At 34.7% G+C, this 24,054-nt stretch overlaps 2 protein-coding genes across 2 annotated transcripts; one reads left to right on the top strand and one right to left on the bottom strand.

Moving 5' to 3' along the window:
• The first annotated feature begins 585 nt into the window (after positions 1-585).
• LOC110912755 (ABC transporter F family member 5) lies at positions 586-8,293 on the top strand. Its single transcript, XM_022157554.2, has 9 exons — positions 586-1,593; positions 2,485-2,826; positions 3,818-3,958; positions 4,102-4,281; positions 4,442-4,597; positions 4,765-4,866; positions 5,509-5,637; positions 7,670-7,774; positions 8,026-8,293. The coding sequence occupies exons 1-9, from the start codon at positions 712-714 to the stop codon at positions 8,119-8,121; spliced, it is 2,133 nt and encodes a 710-aa protein (XP_022013246.1). The 5' UTR covers positions 586-711; the 3' UTR covers positions 8,122-8,293.
• Positions 8,294-14,044: 5,751 nt separating this feature from the next.
• Positions 14,045-16,106, bottom strand: LOC110910705 (alkane hydroxylase MAH1). Its single transcript, XM_022155315.2, has 2 exons — positions 14,900-16,106; positions 14,045-14,461 (listed from the first exon to the last, which is right to left on the bottom strand). Exons 1-2 carry the CDS (start codon positions 16,100-16,102, stop codon positions 14,141-14,143), a joined length of 1,524 nt encoding a protein of 507 aa, XP_022011007.1. The 5' UTR covers positions 16,103-16,106; the 3' UTR covers positions 14,045-14,140.
• Positions 16,107-24,054: the final 7,948 nt, after the last annotated feature.

Below are 24,054 nucleotides of genomic sequence, written 5' to 3' on the forward strand. Positions count from 1 at the left end.
ACAAAAAGGAAAAGAAATGTATGAAGGGACGACATAGGGCCGGTCCTAAGAATTCGTGTACCCCGTTCGAGCTTGAAAAAATTTGCCCTTAGACTTTAATGAAATTGGGCATTGGGCTAACTAAAGGTCTAAACGTAATGACAACGAGCTAATAACTAAAATCTTCACTTCATGATTTTCGGCTCAATCGAAAATGGATATATACATATAAGCAAAAATTTGTAAGACAAAATCATCAACATAATAGCCGTGCTTTGTGTGTAGTGCAAATATGCCCCGCTCCACATAGCCTGATTGCATTGGCGAAAAACATAGGGTCCACCCACATATCCAAGCTCATTGCCACTCTCATGCCTCCTTTTAACGCCCCTATGGCGTCCCTTCAAACGTTGTTTAAACTTTAAACACCCCTACATATTGTTGTCAGTCGGGCGTTAACCCACTACACTTAGTCTTATACGTGCAAAATCATTTTTAAATAAAGAATTATGTTAACAAAATAAATAAAATAAATATATACGAATGGCCACCATAGGTCCAACCGTTAGAAGCCCACACCATCTATCATCTTCATTTCAATATCCCATTTGTGGTTAATAACACAAGCAAATAACAATCACAAATAATCCGTTACAAAAAAAATTCCCACAAAACCCCTTCATCTTCTTCTTCCTCCACACCCACCCACACTTCTCCCACCCTGCAACACCAATGGAAATAACCACCAATCTCCGCCACACCAACCTCCGCTCCACTTTCCTCACCACCACAACCCTCACCAACCACCGCAAACCCTATTTCCGCCCCTTCACCCGCCCAATTTCAACAACCCTAACAAACTGCATCAACAAACCTAACAAACACCTTCACACACATCATCCAATTAGGTTAAACGTAACAAACGCCATTGCTATAGACACTCAAACCACCACTACTAGTATAGACACAGATGATACAGACGATATAGAGTCACTATTCTCAAACACCTCGCCGGAAACCGTCGATTTCCGGCGAGCAAACAACAAGCACTCCGGTGCGTCAACAATATCTTCAGGTGTTAGGTTAGAAAACATTAGTAAAAGCTACAAAGGTGTTACAGTGTTGAAAGATGTAAGTTGGGAGGTGAAAAAGGGGGAGAAAGTAGGGTTAGTAGGTGTGAATGGAGCTGGTAAAACCACACAGTTAAGGATTATATCCGGTGCGGAGGAACCGGATTCCGGGAATGTGATTAAGGTGAAACCGAATATGAGGATATCGTTTTTGAGTCAGGAGTTTGAGGTGTCGGAGAGTAGGACGGTTAAGGAGGAGTTTTTGGATGCGTTTAAGGAGGAGATGGAGGTTGCGAAGCGGTTGGAGAAGGTGCAGAAGGCGATTGAAGGTTCGGTGGAGGATTTGGAGTTGATGGGGAGGCTTTTGGATGAGTTTGATTTGCTGCAGAGGCGTGCGCAGGCGGTGAATTTGGATGTTGTGGATGTTAAGATTAGTAAGTTGATGCCGGAACTTGGGTTTTCGGTTGAAGATGCGGATAGGCTTGTTGCATCGTTTAGCGGTGGGTGGCAGATGAGGATGTCACTTGGGAAGATATTGCTTCAGGTATAAACTAAGTAGTTAATGCGGTAAAATATCGGATATCGGTCAAGGACCGATATTTGATATATCGGTTATTGCGGTTGGATATCGGTAATTTTAATATCATGCTAAATTTATATATATAGCAATTTATATATACTCTGCTACCATTAACAAATTAACCTTTTGCAACTTGCAAAACACTAACAATTGTAGCAAGTAGGAACCGACTAAGACTTAAAACACTAACATTTAACACTAATAACTAACAATTAAGACTTAAAACACTAATGGCAACAATAAGAAGAAAAATGAATGGTAGAACTAAGAAGAAAGGTACTGATATCGGGAAAATTGGTGATATATCGGTGAAATATCGGTCAATATTGCCGATATTATCAGTACCGATATTCTTTTTTTTTTGAACGGCAAATTTGGATCACTGGAGTATCATCGTGCCACCAGCAGAACCACCCGATCATATTCATCTCCACTAGGCATAATGCCTATACACCAATTCAGGAGGAAACCCAATAAATATGGGAAAAACCCCCTTGTGGGAATCGAACGCAGGACCCATTGGTCCCAAAGCCTTATCCCACCACCAAGATGCCACTAGGCTAGAAAGCCATGGGCCTGGTATCGATATTCTGACCGATATTTTGCACCCATATCTCGGCAGGGTATCGATAACCGATATATCACTAATATATCGGTGATATATCGAGCTATTCACTACATAGGGTATAAATGAGTTCGAGATTTTAGATGAAGTTAAGAGAAAGATTTGGTTGATGTTGTTAATTCATGCTATTAATTCACTAACTTGAAGAACATATTAGAATCATTTTATTGTTATATTTACTGCATGATCTTGTATGGATGGGGGGTGATTGAGTATGTTAACTCTTGCAGGATCCAGATTTGTTACTACTGGATGAACCTACAAATCATCTTGATCTAGACACGATTGAGTGGCTTGAAGGTTACCTTAACAAGCAAGATGTTCCAATGGTGATCATATCTCATGACAGAGCTTTTCTTGATCAATTATGCACAAAGATAGTGGAAACTGACATGGGTGTTTCTAGAACATTCATTGGAAACTATTCCGACTACATAATCGGTAAGGCATCGTGGATCGAAGCTCAGTTTACTGCATGGGAGAAGCAACAGAAGGAAATCGAGCATACACGAGGCTTAATTAGTAGGTTAAGTGCTGGAGCAAATTCTGGGCGCGCCTCTACGGCTGAAAAGGTTTTTCTGTTTTCTTTTTTAATTCTGGACTATTAAACAATGTTATAAATAATTGTTGAAGTTGGCTAATTAACTTGGCAGGATTAACTAACATTAGTCTTCTAAAAAGATTAATTATGTTGAAATAGGGGTGCAAATGAGCCGAGCATAGCCGACCCGAGTTCGACAGCCTCGACCACGCTCGAGCTCGAGCTCGATTAACTAATGAGAGCTCGAGCTCGATTAACTAATGAGAGCTCGAGCTCGATTAACTAATGAGAGCTCGAGCTTGGCTCGGTTTGAGCTTTGTTTTCAAAGCTTGAGCTCGGCTCGTTAGTAGTTTCTCAAACTCGAGCTCGGTTCAGGCTCGGCTCATTTATTATCTATTAATTAATATATTAAATAAAAATAATATAAATGGCATACTTTTTTTGGCTTGCGAGCTTGATAAGTGAAGCTCGGGCTCGGGCCCGTTTACTAAACAAGCTTATTTTTAGGTTCGGACTCTGCTCGTAAACAAGTTTTAATAAGCGCGGCTTGGCTCGTTTACTAGACTAAACAACCTCAAATATGGGGTAAATCATTTACCCCATATTAATAAAAACCTTGGGTAAATGTTATTAAATATTAATAAAAACTAATATTACACTAAAGCTCGATAAGGCTCGACATGCCTGACTACGTGAGGCTCGAGCTCGATAAGGCTCGGCTCGTTTCGAGCTTTTTCTCGAGCAGCTCGTGAGCCGCTTGGCTCGTTTGCACCTCTATGTTGAAGTTGATGCATCAACTTGGGCGGGATTAAGTGGAGACGTGAGTAGTTGATTTAAGTATATAAACATAATTATCTTTCTCTTACGTAAGGATATGAGGACAAACTCACTAAAATAGTATTTTATATTGTTTTGTTATAGTTATTTTTTTAAGTGACTAGTTAATGTTGGGATTGATAAAATTGTAAAGCTACTAACCTCTTTTCAAATTATTTTACACCTGTGTAATTATATGAGAACAGAAGCTAGAAAAGCTTCAGGAGGAGGAACAAGTTGAGAAACCATTTATTCGGAAACAAATGAAGATTAGATTCCCGGAACGTGGAAGAAGTGGGAAAGAAGTCGTGACGATAAAAAATCTGGGATTTAGCTATGAGGACAAGGTAACTAATAATAAAACATGCTAGCAACATAGGACGGCTTCTTTTATATATATATATGCGGTATTATTATTATTATTATTATTATTATTATTATTATTATTATTATTATTATTATGTTAATATAATATGGCATGGCCATCCAGGTTCTCTTTGAAAAAGCTAACATATCAATTGGAAGGGGTGAGAAAATTGCGATAATTGGGCCAAACGGTTGCGGAAAGAGTACTCTGCTCAAGTTGATAATGGGCTTACAAAGCCCAGATAACGGAGAAGTAATTCTTGGCGAACATAACGTGCTACCAAATTACTTTGAGCAAAATCAGGTAATGCAAATTATTGGTGTCATCTCGAATGGGTAAAAGAGAAAAATAATTCTATAATGACAGGAGAAATGGTGTATTTTTCATTTTCTCGTTTCTCGTTTTCTTGTTATGCGTTTATTCTGATATCCTAGTAATGATAATTAGTTGATCCTAATTTCAGGCGGAGGCTCTTGATCTAGAAAAAACAGTGCTTGATACTGTAGCCGAAGTTGCAGAAGATTGGCGAATCGATGATATAAAGGGACTCCTTGGACGTTGCAATTTTAAGGCTGATATGCTAGACAGGAAAGTCTCTCTATTGAGTGGTGGTGAAAAGGTGATTTTTTAAAATACTCGCAACTCCTTTTAAAATTATATTTCTACATCGTGTTTCCAATTGGGCACTGTTGTCTTTTTCTGCATTGACATATTGTTGAACAGATTTTTTTTTATAATACTTCATATTTTGGCGTAAAATATAAACTAAACTTGCTTGTATTACAGGCCCGGCTTGCGTTTTGTAAGTTCATGGTTACGCCTTCCACCTTACTGGTGTTGGATGAGCCGACTAATCACTTGGATATACCTTCAAAAGAAATGCTCGAGGTTCGTTTTTCGTTTCATTAACATATTCTTTTGTATAAGCTTTTTTATGAGTAATTGAGTCAAACAAACTCAAAGCAATAATGAGCAGTTTTTCATAGTTATTAAAGGCGCTAGGCGCACTCAAGGCGCATAGGTCTTGCCTACGGCCTAGGCGCAAAGCGCAAAAAAAGCGAGGGTCTGAGAAAAATAAAGCACATAATGAAAAAAAATTAAAATATATTATGTATTAGAAAAAGAATACTATTCTTTAAATAAAATAACCAAAATCTATTATATAACACTTTATATCATCTATTTAGTACAAAAAGTTTTAAAATATTAGCGTATTAGTATAGAAAAGTAGTCTTCTTTAGATAAAAGAAGAAATCTGGCTAGAATCTTGTCGGAATTTAGAGAATTTGGCCGGAAACTCTCCGGAATCTAGGAATCTCGCCGGAATGTGCGCCTAAACCATCACCTGGAGAATTAAAGCGCAATTTCTTTGACTTAAAGCGCAACTGACTCGCCTCGCCTGAAAAATGGGCCTAGGCGCAAGAGGCGATGGCTTTTAACAACTATGCAGTTTTTTACAAAATTGTGGATGTCTAAATGCGTTGTTGACAAACTACATATCTTTGTGGAATGATTCTGTTTCTTTATTAGGAAGCGATTTCTGAGTACGAGGGAACTGTCATTACGGTATCTCATGACCGATACTTCATAAAACAAATAGTGAACAGAGTTTTAGAAGTAAAAGATGGAAATTTGGAAGACTATAATGGCGACTACGACGTAAGTTCATCCACTTTACCAGTTTATTTTGATGAACATTATTTCGCGTTCATGATTGCTGCAAACGTCTTTGTGGGGTATAATAGTAATTAGTAATCATCTTTGGTGAATCGTTTAGTCAGATCAGATTTGTATGTGTTGTTGCTCCTGGTTCCAAAGGGTTTTGCATGTGGTTTTAGGTGTTGGTACCAAACAAAACAAAACAATTTATTTGAAAATCTTATTCCAGAAAAATGTTTACTAATTTAATCTTCTATATGTAATAAGAAATTAGATAATACTAAATTATTGGTACAAATAGGATTTTCTGGCTAGACACCACTTCTCGTTTTTTAAACGTTTCTCCTTTAACCATATAATCAATTTTAGCCTGCAAGAGATTTTTATCTAACAAATAATTATTATTAATCGTGTAATAAAATCTAATCTAACTACTATAATAAAAGAAACCAACTTTTGGACACATGTCATTCATTGAAGGTATCCTCAAATTTATACTTATCTTATATTAACTAAATAAGGGGTATTGGATTTTATCACCCCTAACTATTGGTTATTGGCCGCTGCCACTCCCAACTATCACTTTGACGTCCGCCACCCCCAACTTAACACTTAGTGTGTTCTGTCATCATGTCGTTAACTGATCATTAACTTTTGATCCTGTTACAATACTTTTTGGGGTGTCCAAAGATCCCCAAAACCTTTCTAAGATCCCTATGACACCCCCAAAAGTATAATAACATGATCAGAAGTTAGTTATCAGTTAACGACGTGGTGACAAAACACACTAAGTGTTAAGTTGGGGGTGACAGGCGTCAAAGTGATAGTTGAGGGTGGCAGCGGCCAGTAACCAATAGTTGGAGGTGATAAAATCCAATAACCCACTAAATAAATAAATTATAAGTTAATATTAAATCTTATCATAATTTAATAAAATATTATCCTCAAATCTAAATTGTTAATTTAATATATTTTTAAAACAAATACCTCTCTTTCCTACTTATCTTATATTAAATATATAAATAATGAATTAATATTAAATGTTATCCTAATTTATTAAAAATGTAACTTTTTTTTAGTATTTGGTATACAAAATTATATTTATTTAACTCGTGTAAAATGCGGGGTTTTGAAAAAATATAACTTTTTTTTTATTATTTACTATACAAAGTTACATTTATATAACCCGTGTAATACACGAAGGTTTATGAGATATATAACTTTTTATCATTTGCTATGTAAAATTAGATTTATTCAACACGTGTAATACACGGAGTTTTAAAGGATATAATTTTTTTATTATTTGGTAGATTTTCAACCCGACTATACACGAGTCTTTTAAAGATACGACGTTTTTAGTATTCAATATACAAAATTACATTTATTTAAAATGTGTAATACACATGGTTTTTAAAGATATAACTCTTTTTTAGATCTATTCAACACGTGTAACATACGGGGTTTTTAAGGATGTAATTTTTTTTTGGTAGATTTATTCAACCCGGTTATACACGGTACGACGTTTTTAGTATTTAGTATACAAAATTATATTTAATTAATCTGTGTAATACACATGGTTTTTAAAGATAGAACTTTTTTTATTATTTGATATATAAAATTACATTTATTGAACCCACAGGCCTCATAAAAATATAACTTTTTATTATTTAATATGTAAAAGTACATTTATTTAACCTGTGTAATACACGGGGTTCTAACCTAGTATTTAAATAAATAATAATAATTATGTCGTGTCTAAGCATATTTACAATCAGAAGTTGCGTCTCTCATCGGTTTTACATATCAACCTTTTTATCAAGCAAACCTTTGATAATTTCTTCATCCCTTTGGTTGTTTTTGCTTATCAATCTCCTACAAACCCTAATTTTGACCAATTTTGACCTAGAAGTACATGACCCTTTTAAGCTAAGATTATTACATCGATGCCATCCCTGCAAAAGGTTTCCTTTCATTGTTATGTAAGTGGATTCTGGATATCTAATCATGGTACATTGATTCGTCATTTTAATAGTACTATCTCGAGAAGAACCTTGACGCAAGAGAAAAGGCGCTTGAGAGAGAAGCGGAGCTAGAGGACAAGTCCCCTAAAGCAAAAGCCAAATCCAAGATGTCGAAGGTATTTCTTTATCCTCGATATAATTTAGAAAAAAAGTCAAAAAATTAAGACATTTGAATACACTTTAGACCACCTTTTGTCCATTTTATTTAAACTAGTTTTTACATTTGTCTCGTTTGATCTGTTATAAATAAAATTTAACACGACTGCATCAGACACAGTATAAAGAGGTTGAAATCGCCACATTTTGTATGTTTCCTTTTTGGTTTTTAGTTGACACTAAAAATGTTTGTTGACATGTATGTATAAAGGCGGAAAGAGAAGCTCGGAAGAAGCAAAAGATGCAGGCATTTCAGCAGGCGAAACAGAAATCGAAGGGACTGAAAAATTCAAAAAGGTGGAACTGAAGAAGAGATATTGATTTGTACATATTTCAGATATAGGAATTAGATTATGGATGGCTGGTCATGGTGTTTTTTTGGTGCTTAAACCTGTGGTGGCCTGTCTAATTTACTATTTTCAAACAACTCAATTATCTTATATTCATCTTCCTGCTATTCATAGTTGTAATAATTGTCATCACTTGTGTAAAGAAACACACACATCATTTGTGAAAAGAAAAGATTGGGGGTCAGGTAAATTCATGGGCGGACCTACTTTATAGGGTGGGTGGGTGGGTGGCCGCACCCCTTGAAAAAAAAAATTTAGTGGTATTTTTCGTGAAAAATCCCGACCGCACCCCTTGAAAATTTTCGTCCGCACCCCTTAGAAAAAAATGTTAGGAATTTATATAAAAAAATTGTGAACACAGATTGAAACCCGATCAAATTATGTAAGTAAGTTAGCCCACTAACCCCTTTAATAAAACTTAAATTCAATTCATCAAGCCCAATAACTTAATACCCATTCAAGCCCCATTCCAATTACTAGTTTTAGATAAGTTTTTTTTGTTCTTTTATTTAATGGTTAAGAGAAATGAAGTAGGGATGATTTGAATGTTGATGCCTTTTTGTTTGTTAATGTGATAGGAAGTTAGGAACTAGGGTTTCATTGTTTGAAAATTGAAATGAACCCGACCCGATCTGATTCGACCCGCTATGAAACTTTGTTTCTTTGTGTTTACTTGTTTGACATGACCCGATCCGACCCGCTATGAACCAATTTTTTTATATAGCTAGGGGTTTTAAAATCTTTAAAAAATTTCCGCACTCCTAGGAAAAAAATCCTGGGTCCGCACTCAGGTTTCATGCTACATTTGAATATGGGTCAGGTTTTCGTGTCGGGATGACTAGGGTTCCCGAGCTGTTCCTGACCCTAGATCCAAGCTACAACCTACAAATAAACCGTTAGAAGGTGACATGGAGGCGGAGGACTTGGCACACCTTCCGACATAAAGTCAGTAATCTAACACATGATAAACATGTTGAGGATATACATATACAAAAGCTACCATGGCATCAAATAAATGTAGCGGAGGCCCATGCACACCCGCAAATGGGCTTTCCTCGTGTGGGCCAGTTGAGGCCCAAAACTTTACTTATCGGGCCATTTAGGACATGCATCATCATCTCCATCATAAACTTCAGCATGAGGGCTTTTTTTTTTTTCTTTTTGTTTTGGTTAAAGGTGAAGCTTGTTAAAAGCTTCAAACTGATGAGCTTCAACCGGATGAGTTTTTGCCTAGTTGGTCTTCACCTTACGAGGACCTTGGTATCGAATTAAGAGAATGTCACGACACGATATCTTTATGGTGTTATGATCATGTATCTATGACTTGAATTATATTGAACGGGTGCGTATTTGTGTCATGTTTGTAATTAGTTGCGATTATGTGCGTTTACCCCACCATTTACAAATTGCAGATACGAGTGGCATAAATTTGCACACATAAATGGACATAAATACCCACACCCATAAAACTTTTGCACGACACAAAAACAACAACAACAACCATACCTAGTAAATTCCACAAATAGCTGAACTATTAGTAGGGTCTAGGGGAGGTGGGATGTAGGCAAACCTTGCCTCTATCCTCAGAATAGAGAGGTTGCTTCCTGAGAGACCCCCGACTTCAAAACAACCAACAGCTAAATAGACAAAAGAGAGATAAGTATATAGCGTAGCAGTAGTCAGATATATTATCAGCAAATAACATGTAGGCATAGATACAAGAAAGTCATCATACATGAGGTCTACGTAAAGTGAGAAAGACGGATTAGTATTACCAAGAGAAAACCTATCGGAAAAGTGTTCCCACTGAGACTTTGACAAACACCCAAAAAATATGGGTGAGAATCATATCCAAAATTTATTTTTAGTGTCCGCAACGGATTACAAAGCGATCGTATATCGAATATATCTTCTTGCTGGCAACGAAAAATTTGGACTATAGTGTCCGGTTGGTGATAATGGAGTTTTTAAATAATAGGTTATTGGATTTTAATAATGCTAAGTTTCACCTGTTGACCGATAATAATTTCAACTTTAAAAATTCTCTCTAACGATCCCAACTTGTAAGAATTTGTCCCCCATCGATCATTTTCTAACATGTAAGAATTTGATCTCCTCAATAGATTCAAGTGCATCTGTAGCCTCCCTAATAGATTCAAGTGCACTGTAGTTAGAAAACGATCCATGGGGCTAAATTCTTACAAGTTGAAAGCGTTAGAGGGAATTTTTAAAGCTAGGATTATTATCGACCAACATATGAAACTTAAAATTATTAAAATCCAATAACCCTTAAATAATCTATCCTTGTTTTTCTTCGTCTTCGAAAATTAAATAATTAAATAAATATATTATTGTCATTGTATAATGTAACCAAATTAATTGCTTTCATGTTTTTGTCTTTTATGTATCGTCTCTCTTTATTTTCTCTTCAAGCAAGTTAATACGAAGTGTTTCATTTGTTTGTGTGAAAATGGAGCTAAGTATTTTAAGATTAACTAGTATTAAGGACTCTGCATTAGGGCGGGGCGTAAAACCATGCAAAGTAGCACCAATGTCATATCACTGTCAGCGACTAACACCGAAAAAAAATCATAAAAACAAAATAAATAGAAAAATAAAAAATAAAACAGAATGAAAAGCAGATGTAAAATCGTTGAACCACGCACACCCATTGCGGCATGTCAATACAAAAAATTTAGGCTAAAACGTTAAAAATAGAAAAATAACTAAGTCAATCTAAGACGCGCACGTTGCGACGAACTTGTCAAACGGGAAAAGATGAACGAAAAAACTTTGAACCCCACACGCACGTTGCGGCGTATTAACACGCAAAATTTTGAACGAACGCAAAACAAAAAACTTGTGAAAGATATGGGGCCAAAGTTGAAAGTAAAAAAGTGTTGGGCTTAAATTGCAAAAGATTAAAAGTTTGTGTTAAAAGTTAAAAAAACAATGATTATTGGATTTTAATAATCCTAACTTTCACCTATTGGCCGATCTCAACTTTAAAAATTTCCTCCAACGATCCAAACTTGTAAGAATTTGGCCCTCATTGATCATTTTCTAACATAGGTGCACCTAAATCAATTAAGGGAGTCTGCATGTGCATTTGAATCTATTTAGGATGTCAAATTCTTATATGTTTGAAAAGGATCAATGGGGGCCAAACTTTTACACGTTGGGTCGTTGGAGAGAATTTTTAAAGCTGGGATTATTTTCGGCCAACAGGTGAAACTTAGAATTATTAAAATCCAATAATCCAAAAACCAAAGGGGTTAAATTGCAATGATCGAATGCTTTGGGTTAGAAGTGAAAAGTGAAAACTCTTTTTTTTTTTTTGAAATACCCCCCCCCCCCCTAAACATAGGGTACAACATCATGAAGCCAATATATGTTGTTAATTTATAGTATGGAAATTGACTAATTGAAATAAAGTATATGTAGGATTAGGATTAAATACAAAGGACAAAAGAAATAAAAAGGGTAAGAGCTGTTTTAGTCAATTAATCTTATATTTGCATGGTTGAGATTAGTTGTAGGGAAAAGAAAATAGTGGAAGGGTATAAAAGAAATCATACATTTACTGATTTTATTTCTTCACATGTCAATTCTCCCATCAATTTAAAACGTCCATAATTTTTTCATACTACATTTTAAAAAAATATTCATCATAATAACAAACGTTTTTTTATCTTTAATATGAGTATAATACTGCTATATAAAAAATAAAATAAATATCAATTTTACTGGGTTTTCTTTGCATTGAGTTAAAGGTTCATGCCATTGTGTCTTTTAACTGAGTTTGGTCATTACGTTTTTACTAGGGTTTCTATACATTGTGTTAAAATCCAAACTTATAACACAATGTTAATTTGGATTCTGGCAACTGCGTTTTTATCTGAACTTATAACACAATTTATAACACAGTAAGAATGGTATTATATTTGGACGTTTCGTGTGTATAAGGCTAAGTGTGGTGGGCTGACGCCCAACTAACAACATCATGTAGGGGTGTTTAAAGTTTAAACAACGTCTGAAGGGACGCCATAGAGGCGTTAAAATGAGGCATGAGATTGGTAATGAGCTTGAGTCTAAAAGGGTGGATGGATATGTGGGTGGACCCTATGCTTTTCGTCGATGCAATCAGGCTATGTGGAGCGGGGCATATTTGCACTACACACAAAGCACGGCTATTATATTTAGTGTGACATGACGCCTGTATGGAGGGTCATGACCCGGACGGGATAAGATAACACAAGAGTAAGAAATGTTAGGCTTATTAGTCATTTAATTGAATGACTCTTAGACAAAACAAGCTATACAAGAATCATACATATTTTATGTTTGAAAATAAATTCACCCGGTTCAACACTAGTAATAGTAATGTTAATCTATACATATAATAAAGTAAACCAATAGTGGACACGTGTCATTCATTGAACTATCTATTTTTTTGTTTTCCCGCCTCTTTTCCCTCCTTAATTATCTTCTACTTAATTATAAATACATATTTTAATATAATTAAATATATTCATTATCTCCTCCTTAATTATCTCCTACTTAATTATAAATACTTATTTTTATAATTAAAAATATTCATTATATAGGTACTAATAGTAAACCAATAGTGGACACGTGTCATTCATTGAACTATCTATTTTTTTGTTTTCCCGCCTCTTTTCCCTCCTTAATTATCTTCTACTTAATTATAAATACATATTTTAATATAATTAAATATATTCATTATCTCCTCCTTAATTATCTCCTACTTAATTATAAATACTTATTTTTATAATTAAAAATATTCATTATATAGGTACTAATAGTTTAAAATCACCTTCTAGGGTATTAACTTTTCATTTTGTAACATTTGGACTAACTATGTAATTTTTTTTAACCCTCTCAACCTCACTTATTTACATGACATATATTATTCCTACATACTTTTGTATGTTCTTTTAACTAAGAAACATCTGAATAATCTATCTATATAATTAATACAAATGGATCGTTTTGTCAATCAATATATTGATTAATATAACGGGTTATTTATTAATAATAATTTCAATGATTATTGCTCTATAATTATTTTATTTCTTTTTTTTTTTGGTTGTCTCTTATATATTTAATATTTTTTTTCTTAAATCTGTCTTTTATTTTTTTGCTTATTAATAACTATTTAATATTACATTGATTCAACCACGTATAACACACAAGTTTCTAACCTATTAATAAAAAAATAAATAAAGTAAAATGTTATAACTTATGTAATACACAAGCATCTAATTTAACTTAATAATAAATAAAAAACAAAGTAAAATGTTACATCAAAGTTCATTTTTTTTTTCTAAAAACATATATTGATAATTGTGTGTGTTAGTTGATTACATTATTCGTATTTAAGTCATGTAATACACGTGGTTATTCAATCTTGCAATGTACGGATTTTTAAAGATGTAACTTTTTTATTACTTAGTATATAAAATTATATTTATTCAGCCCGTGTAATACACGGGGTTCTAACCTAGTAAACTAGTATTATACATCACGCTTCGCGACTGTGTCGTTATTCATGGTTAATATTAATACATCGGGAGATATAAAACAAAAATAAAAAAAGAAAAAAAAAACTAAAAATATGTTATTTTTACAAACAAAAATGAAAACATTTATCTTCATTTTTTCCTTTGTGTTATTTTTGTCTTCATTTTTGTTCATGGTTAATATTAATACAACGGGAGATATAAAACAAAAAGAAAAAAAGAAAAAAAAACTAAAAATATGTTATTTTTACAAACAAAAATGAAAACATTTATCTTCATTTTTTCCTTTGTGTTATTTTTATCTTCATTTTTTGTTCAAAATGAAAACAAACCCTGATTTTTCCTTTATGTTATTTTTACAAACAAAAAGCGATGCTATGCTTATTTTTATTTAAAACAATAAAACTTGATGATTTCCAACTTCCAAGCCAAGTCAAGTCCATCTTGGTGCAACTTTAACCTTCAAGCCATGTTTCATGTAGAGAATGATCGAAACATTAGGAGCCACAACATGACCTTTAACCATTTTAAAATTGTAATTGTGTAAAATGGTTGCACCTACAGCCTTCATTTGATTGAAGGCTACTTGTTTCCCTATGCATGTCCGAGGGCCCGCATTGAACGACAAGAACTTATACGATGGTTCGTGCCTTATGGTGTGGTTCTCGGTAATCCATCGCTCTGGCTTGAATTCCACGCTATCATCACCCCATATCGTCTCCATTCGTCCCATCGCGTATAACGAAAACATAATCTGGATATTAATGGCAAGAAGATCATTATATATTAGCAGAGCCGTCTCTGAGAATTCTCAAAATAATTTAGGCCCCGGGCGAAATAAAAAACTGGGCTCAAAATTGTGATAAGGGGGGTAATGAATTAAATAAAAAATAAGACCTTGGCGGTGGAGCCAAACTTAGAACTTGAGACCTCTACATAATGTTAAGATAGTTTTTCCCACTCCACCACCAATATTTTTATTTATAATAAATGAATGCATATACTAAATATATAATATAATATATTTATAAAAACTTTTAAAAACCTTTCGGGCACTTTAAAAATTTGGACCTCGAGCAACGGCACGGGTTGGCCGGCCCAAGAGCCGGCCCTGTGTATTAGTTTGTTACAAACTAAAATCATTATCTGATATAACCCTAAACCCGAAACTCTAAATCTGGTTTAATGTTACCTTCGTATTAGGATCAACACGATAGCCGCTTGGAAGTACATCCGGTTTTACCGGACCCTTATGCTGGAACGGAACCGGCGGGTAGAGCCTTAACGCTTCACAAAATGCGGCATGCATGTAAATAAGTTTGTTGGTTTCTTCGGCTTCGAAAATTCGAGGTTTTCCAAGTTCATACTCTGGAATAATCGTGTTTATTTCGTCTCTAATCTTTCTCTCGACGTCAGGGTGGGACATAACGAGCCAGAGAAACCATGTTAGTGAAGAGCTCGTTGTGTCCCGCCCAGCGATCATTATATTCAAGATCGCATCTCTCAAGAACTTATCGTCTTGTTTGAACCCATCACTATATGTTTGTTTCTCCGTCAATAAAGAAGTCAGGATGTCGACACCCATTGCTTCGTTTTTCGACATGACCCCGTCACTCAAATCTCTGCGTTTTCGCGCAATGAGACCGTATATAACATCATCTAAAGTCTCCCATGCCTTTTTCAGTTTCTTCTCTTTCCCAACACCTAGCCACCTTTGCAGCTTCCACACGCCTTTCGGCAAGACATGTCGCACGAAAATCGCTTCTTCGGCTTCATCCATGGCTCGAGAAAATGGGACATCTTTGAAATCGACCGATAAACACCCTGGGTCATATCCGGTAACGAACATACACGTCGTGTCGAACGTAAGCCTTTGAAACACATCTTGCATATCCACTACCACCCCTCTCGAGGCGACATTGTTAAGAACCGGAACCAAACCGTTAGTAAGTTTTTCGGTGTTCATCCGAGCCAAAAACCGGAAAAACTTTTGATTGTTAATCAAAGCATTAGTCACCTTTCGATGACTACGCCACAACTCGTTATCCGAGTTGAAAATCCCGTCTCCAAGAACTTCGAAAATTTCCCGAAACTCGTTGCCTTTCGGGAAATTTAAGAAGTTCGAGCTCATGATGTGGTGGACATCGTACGGATTAACGGTGGCCAACATGTCCATGTGGACGAACCACGGGCCCTTGAACAAGAAAGTGCCACCAGTCTGACGGAAAATCTCCGTGCAGCGTTCGTGGACTTTTCCGGCCCCACGAGTGAAGGCCGGAAGCATTCCGAGCAACGGCCAGTCGTACAGTGCGGCGTGCCGTTGCCGGTAGAAAAAGAAAGAGAAGTAGCATATAAGTGCGAGAATGAGCTCAAAGTAGCCAAAAGGCAACTTCATAGTTGTGTTGGGTAGAATGAATGTGAAGAGGCTAGGTTTCATACGTAGGATTTATAATGATGAAAGTTAATATTTAAGACATTGGTTGGTTGTTTGACGATGTAGTGTCGAGTCACTTGAAATTTTATCGAAATGAATATACAACTCATGCATACTGTTTTTGACATGCATGCTGATTTTGAGTATTTGAATTGTTATATATTTAGAATATTGTTGTTATAAATATATAAATCAAATTATATACGTATAGACATATAAGTAACGTTATTGTATAGATGAGCTTAACATACTAAGCACAGAGAAGGAAGATTTTTAATGAGTTAAATGCTTGGTTGGTCCCTGTGGTTTGCAAAAATTGCAGACTTGGTACTAGTGGTTTAATAATTACACGCGTGGTACCAAAACTTGTCAAAAATGAACTCACTTGGTCCCTAGCCCTAACATCAGTTAAATATCTCTGTTAAAACACCCCATGTGCTTGGCCCATGAGGTAATTTGATCATTTCAGCTCCTTCTTCTTCTTCTCACCCCACCCCCTTCTTCTTCTTCCCCAAACCACAACATTTCTGCAATTTTTTTGCAAACCAAAAGGACCAACCAAGCATTTAACTCATTTTCAATATAAAAAGGGCAGTTGAGAAAATTGAAAAAAACACGCATTTCTCTCACTTTCACTCGGTTCATACAGCCCAAATAATATGGCCTGCGCATTTTATTTTCGTCTCAAATTTAATTTAATTGGTGGCAGGTATAAATGAACCGAGGAGGGGTAGTAGTGATGTATAAATTAAATTTCTGCCCCATGAAAATTATTTTTATAGATATTGTTGATGGTTTTGTAGGCTTGCCGGCCATCTTTTTGGCCCATCAAATTTTGAATTGTTTTGTCATGAAAACATCTAGCGAATGTTTTTTTTTTTCACTAAAGTCATCAGGTTGGTGGATTGGTTGGAGAAAGAATTGATGTTTCTTATAACACAGGTTCGATTCCCACTCTCATTATTTTATGTGGCATCCAGGTGAAGAGCGAATACGGGTGGCACCGGTTCGACTTGAATGGGAGACGAGGTCTTACCGATTATTCCACTGTCGTGTCTTCAGACGGGTGGAGGTCGGGTTTCCACGCATCTGGGGAGAGCCAAGGGGCTGGCGACGGTCGAGTAGTCGACCTTGGCAACAACGTCCGGTGTCACAGTAGTTGACACATCGTTTCTTGCCGTTCAAAAAAATAGTCATCACTAATTCACTATGAAGGTGTTTGACGAAATAACTCAAAAGAATGTTGGTTGTAAAAAGATTATTGCCCTCTGTGTGTTTGATAAGAGGCGTTAAAGTAGGGGTGTGAATTTCGGATACAACCCGAAAACATGACACGAACCTAACATGAAATTCGCGGGTTTAGGTTTAGTCTAGATGGGTTCGGATCAGTTTCAGGTTGAACTCGAAAACCCATTTAGGTTAAGGGTCGGGTTCGGGTTAACCCGATCAGGTTGGGGGGTTGACCCGTTTAACACATTTATATTATATTTTATTTTTTTACAACTTATTTTATGTCATAAATTAAATTAAATGGGTTGTGTATTTTATGCCATAATTATAACTTCAAAAGAGAAATTAGCATAAGATTTTATAATTTAATATAATTGTGTTATATACATTTAGGGGTGAGCAAAAATTGGTTCTGAAACCACGGAACTTTGAATGTGAACCAGAATCACAATGGACCTGAACCTTTTGCTCTGGAAGGGTCGGTTGGTGGGTTTCATAATAGTCAACAAAATGGTTCCGGGTCGGTTCTGGTTCCAACCCATAGGTATTGGATAAGAACCACAAGGAACTGATTTTCATACAATCATTCATATTCATATTCATATGCTATATCATTTATGTATTGGATTTTTTCCATATTAAAATACAATTCTTTCGTATCAACTAGGATTTCATATTACGATCATTTATATTCTATTTATTTAATTTATGTATTGGATTTTGTATCATTTATGCTATTATTTAATTTATATATTGGATTTAGATAATAAAATAGGATTCTTCCATATCAATTATGATTTCTTCCATAACAATACGTATATGATATATATCTTTAAGAAAAATCTATTTAAATCATCCAACTTCTAATACGTAATTCACATCTGCCTCCTCCAAGATTAACCACTGGTCTTCTATATTCAATATGTTATCTACTTTCTTCATAGGTTCAGGTTTGATTTCTGTATAGTCTTTATTGAACTTCAATCCTCTGTATAATATTCATTTGTATAATGTTCTGTTCATAAACTATCTTTTGATAAATACGCTTTAATGTATGTACCAGTAACTATGTAGAACGATATCTCATGCTCAAAATTAAGTAAATGGTTCTGGCGGACCATATGGGTTTAGGACCCGTGAGACCCTCCTAGGACCCGAACCATTACATTACCAATCGGTTCGGTTATGGTTCTCATAATACTTAATAAATGGTTCCAGGTACGGGTCGGTTCCGAAAGGTTCTTACCCGTTGCTCACCCCTATATACATTTGTGTTTTTAAGTGAATTTTAATTTTAATATATTAATTTCAGAAAAAAAAAATTGGGTTGAATGGGTCGTGTTCGGGTCAACTCACAAAACTTCAGGTCGTGTTTGGGTTCATATGTATGATACGATTTTCGGGTTCGGGTCGGATTGAACCCGCGAACACGACCCATTTTGCACTCCTACTTTAAAGTGATGATTATTTCACATGTGAAATAAATTTTATTGTATTGTTTTAATTGTGAAACAACTAGTTCATGCCTCGCCCGTGTTACGGGGCAGTAAACGGAATATTTCTCATGTTAATAACATGCAGGTCTGTGTTTCGGTTACTTGTACATACTACATACTACTCATAACCGATGTCAATAAAAATTACATCGATACATAGATAAAAATACGCGTGTCAAATAATTTTTGTCTTAATAAAGTTTAGGAATTATAAAGTAACTTTATTAAAGTCCAAGAGTAGTAGCGGTGCCCACCAATAGCTAACGGTCGCTCTTTCCCCGTGTTGATTTAGTACGGCAGCAAGGGAAAAAGGTTAAAAGATGAAATACTAAAAGGAAGAAAAGTAGAGGGACTAAACATGTACACTACCAAAGTTAAAGCAGAATGATTAAAAACGCATATAAACGAAGTTAACCAATAAAAAGAAAGCTTTTTTTAACAAACAGAGAGGCTAAACACGTATATTAGCGAAGTCGAAGGTTTAAAAGTAAAATACAAAAAGCGACAATCAATTACTTAAAAGAATAAAAGTAGAGGGACTAAACACGTACACAACCAAAGTTAAAGCAGAGGGACTAAACACACATATAAACAAAGTTAACCAATAAAAGAAAACGTTTTTTTTAAACGAAGGGGCTAACCACGTATATTAACAAACATGAAGGTTTGAAAGTTAAATACAAAAGGAATCGACCAATAAGGGGTGCCAAGCAGCTGCCTGACACGATTCCCCCTCATGATTTATGTAGATATAGATAATAATATCACTTTATATTATATTGATATTGTAAGCTATAATGAGGGCCTGTAGCTAGAGGTGCAAACGAGCCGAGCTACTCGAGCTCGGCTCGAAAAAAATCTCGAACGAGTTGAGCTTAAACGAGCTCGAGCGCGAGCCTAAAAACAAGCTCGTTTAGTAAACGAGCTCGAGCCGGCTCGCGAGCTTTAACGAGCTTTCTTTTTATATATTTTTTATTAATATATATTTAAATAATAATATTTACCATTTATATAAATATAAAAAATAACTAAATTATATGTATAAAAATAATTATAATTAATAAAAATTAATTAATAAATACTGAACGAGTCGAGCCCGAGCCGAGCTCGAGCTTGAAAAATTACATTCGAGCCGAGCTCGAGCTTTAGAATAAAGCTCGAATCGAGCCGAGCTCGAGCTCGAGCTTTCATATGTTAAACGAGCTCGAGCTCGAGCTTTCATATGTTAAACGAGCTCGAGCTCGAGCTTGGTCGAGCTCGGGCTCGGCTCGGCTCATTTGCACCCCTACCTGTAGCATATCGGTACCATGATGTATAGAACTGATACCGAAATCGGTATTATCAGAACAGGTACTGGCATTCATTTTTAAAGTTTTCTATTGATATAAACACGTGTCGATATCATTTTGTGCATATCCGACTTTATGTTTTGAACTTTCTCTTTCATGTTGTTATACCAAGTGTTACTATTGTATTGATACTGTAACAAACAAAATTGCTACCGACCAAATTCTCTTCACGTAATGAATCGAGTCGATATCGTCTGAACACCGCATCGCTTGAGGAATCCCACTACTTTAGTTTTAACATAAGAGCTTTTTTTCTATAGCTTATTCCATGTCATAACCGAAATTAAAAAGAAAAAAAAAACTATCGAAAGCACTTACCTGCATGAACTTGGATGCAAACGAAATTAAACATTTCTACTAACATGTTAAAACTATACTTAAATAATCTTTTTTTAAATATACGATCTTTGTAATTATTATTAATATTAATTATACAAATATTAACTTCATAACTACACAAGTATGTTGTACCATATACCATGTATCATATATAATTTAAACTTAAGGCCATCGGGTGTACTCTAACATTTTGGATGTTAACGGTGACATGACATGTTAACCGAGATTGCAAATCACTCTCTCCTTGTATTAAGGGGCATTAAATAGGTTGTATGTTAACATGCTAACCGGATGTTAAGAGACAAAATTAATTACTCTTTTATTTTTTAAACCAAAAACCACTAAAAAATAGGGTTAGATGAAGTTAAAAGAGATTAAACTATTTCCTTAGAGTGAGATAAAATAAAATGAGGAAAAGGGTTAATAATGTGACATTTAGGTGGAGTTAAGATGGGTTAAAGTATACCCAAAGGCTTAACCTGTTTACCAGTAAAAAAATTCCGCTATAATTTATTACACTCAACCTATAATACTGGGTTTCCGTAACTCATGAAAAAATAAAACAAAATAAATATAAAGTGAACTGCCAACAAATATCCATACTTATACTTGTAAAGTAATAATTGTTAGTATCTATTTTTAGTGGCAATAACATGACATCTTAACTCTTATCTATAAAGTATACCCTGCCAACAACTCTTCCTAATCTTTAAAGGTTTCTTCATCCTTTTTTTATCCGTATATTAATGGTGGAATTGTGTGGTATTGTGGTTACTTGGTGCACTTACACGTCTTGCTTACAAAAATAGTGACTTCAATAGTTATGCATATATGCTGGGTTCAACTTGGTGGAACCCATAAAAACATGGATTTAAATGTACATTTTAAACATTAAATAATAATAGATACTGCATACAAAAAATATAAAATAGTAATAATCCCATCTTTAAAAAAGTTATTGGGAAGATGTAATATTAAAATTTCTTGTTAGATTTTGAGAAATAGCTTGAATAATAATTTACAAAACTGTTAAAAGAATAAAAAAAGGTTATTGGATTTTATCGCTCCTAACTATTGGGTATTGGCCGCTGCCACTCTCAACTATCACTTTGACCCTCACCACTCCTAATACTTTATGTGTTGACATGTTACTTTACTATATATTGTAGGATTGTGACCGTGACGCATTGAAAAGAATCTAGCAGGAAGGACTAGAAACGTACCAAACTTCAATTCATGTTTGTAGATTAGTCATACGTTACTTGTTGTATTTGTTTCCAATTCATGTACTTGAACCGTTAGAAATGAAATGAAATTTCACTTTTTAAATACTTGTCACATTTAGTCGTTATGAAGTCTCTTGCCATCTCGTTTTCGTCTCACTCCGATGTTTATGTCATCGGTTGAGGTGTGACACTTTTAATTTAAAATTGTTTAACTTTTAATGCAACCCAAAGCATAGAGGTAAACAATACACATGAATAACAAAAAACATAACTTGAAACAACAACTATGAAATAAATAAAAGTAAAATAAAAAAGGTATAAATTTGAGAATATCTCTTTGTAGTTTTATTCCTAATCTTCCCATCACCGTCGAATATTAACAATTTTAAGCCATCTATACTTTTTACTCTTAATGGTGCCATGTAGAGTTAGGGGTGTTCATCGAACCGAATATCGAATTTTTGAATTGTTCGAATCGAATTATTCGAATAATTTTTATTTTCCCTTGAATTCGTATTCGATTTCGATTAAAATCTACCAAATTCGATTGGAATTCGTTTTCGAATAAAAAACCCAATTCGTATTCGATTAAAAATTCGAATTCGAATCGAATTCAAATAAATTTGATTTGCTTTAGATTCTTTAAAAACATGCAAAAAACTATCAAAATGAAACTTAACCATAAAGCACGATATCATATTAAAACAGTTCCAAATAAAGTATCATTAATCTAAAATTCAAAACGAGAAGTTGGGAATAACCACTCCATATTACAAGTTAATATTTTTAGGGTTAGAAATTTATTGATAGATTTGTTACTTAGGTTTTAGTTATGAGTCATGTAGTTGGTTTGGTAATGGGTAATTTTAATACTTGGAATAAATTTTGAAAATAGTTTGTAGTATAGTCCAATAAAAGTTATATATGTATTATATATAAAAATAATAAATAAAAATGTATAATTTTTATTCGAATTTCGAATCGAATCGAATTTGAAATTGTAAATTCGTATTCGATTTACTTGACTCGAATTGAATCGAATTCGAATTCTTATAATCGAAACGAATTCTTGATAATCGAATCAAATTTAAACGAATTTCGAATTTTTCGATTTTGAAACGAATTCTGAACAACCCTACGTAGAGTTGTCCGTGAGTGAAAAAAGGTTGTCTTAGAAACAAACCAACCTTGGATAAAGACTGACACGGGCTTTTGTTTATTGTCAATGTGAAACAAACTGATATTGAAAATTGTCTTCTTTGTAGCTTGAAAGGTATTCGTTTGTCAGATGATGACAGATTGATTCTTGGAATAAAAGTTCTAGTTCCAATATTACTACAACAAATAACCTTTACTTCAATACCCCGATCACCAAGTGTAACGACTTGTAATCTTGTACCATTGCACAAACCATTTTTTTTTAATCAAGGTTACGTAAAAGCATTACAGAAACACCAACTTTTAAGACCAACTTATCCAACTTATGATTCGGCATACCTGAAAGTTTAAGACCATTTAGAACGTCGGGGGGATATACATGATGTCGAATATGGTCAGTTACGTTCTCAAATTGGCATATTGAATCTGAACTTAGATACTCATTTTGATCACCAGGAAACATTGCTAATAAAGTATCGTTTATTTCGTGAACAATGTCTTTCTTAGGCGCAAGTATAGCTCTTTCTTGAAAGTAGTTTGAATCATTGAAACTTTCAAGTATCAAAGGATATACAAAGTTGATTAAACTACCAATAAGATTGATGGGATCGGTAATCAAGAGTTCTTGGTGTATATCATATAACCATTATTTATATACTATTAATTTTTAACATTATGGTGCATTAGAAGTGGTACTCTAAGCATATATTCTTGGACAATGGTTTTTTTTACAAAACATACTATTTATTTTTAACATTATGGTGCATTAGAAGTGGTACTCTAAGCATATATTCTTGGACAATGGTCTTTTTTTTTTTTTACAAAACAACTAGCTTGTGTGGGTTATTGTTTTGGGCCAACTCTCTTTAATTGTACCGGTACCCACTTTCCCCGTTTTTCTTTCGGTACCGGTATCGGAACGGTACTATTAACGGTACCGGTATTTACAGGTAAAACACCGGTAAATACCGGTACTGATACCGAACTCGTATATCGGTACCGGTACCCACTTTTCCCGTTTTTCGGTACTGGTACTTTGGGTACCGGTACCGGTTTGATACCGAACGGGTACCGTGCTCATCCCTAATCAACGTCAAGTATTTGTATTTCCCTCC

Source organism: Helianthus annuus, chromosome 15, assembly GCF_002127325.2.
Source record: "Helianthus annuus cultivar XRQ/B chromosome 15, HanXRQr2.0-SUNRISE, whole genome shotgun sequence".
Taxonomy (NCBI): Eukaryota; Viridiplantae; Streptophyta; class Magnoliopsida; order Asterales; family Asteraceae; genus Helianthus; species Helianthus annuus.

Bases quoted from the DNA above. Each gene is read 5' to 3' on its own strand.
- LOC110912755 (XM_022157554.2), top strand. From the start codon at position 712: ATGGAAATAACCACCAATCTCCGCCACACCAACCTCCGCTCCACTTTC. The intron at 1,594-2,484 runs GTATAAACTAAG...TAACTCTTGCAG, and splicing joins TTGGGAAGATATTGCTTCAG to GATCCAGATTTGTTACTACT. The intron at 4,598-4,764 runs GTGATTTTTTAA...CTTGTATTACAG, and splicing joins TATTGAGTGGTGGTGAAAAG to GCCCGGCTTGCGTTTTGTAA.
- LOC110910705 (XM_022155315.2), bottom strand. From the start codon at position 16,102: ATGAAGTTGCCTTTTGGCTACTTTGAGCTCATTCTCGCACTTATATGC. The intron at 14,462-14,899 runs GTAACATTAAAC...ATTAATATCCAG, and splicing joins GTGTTGATCCTAATACGAAG to ATTATGTTTTCGTTATACGC.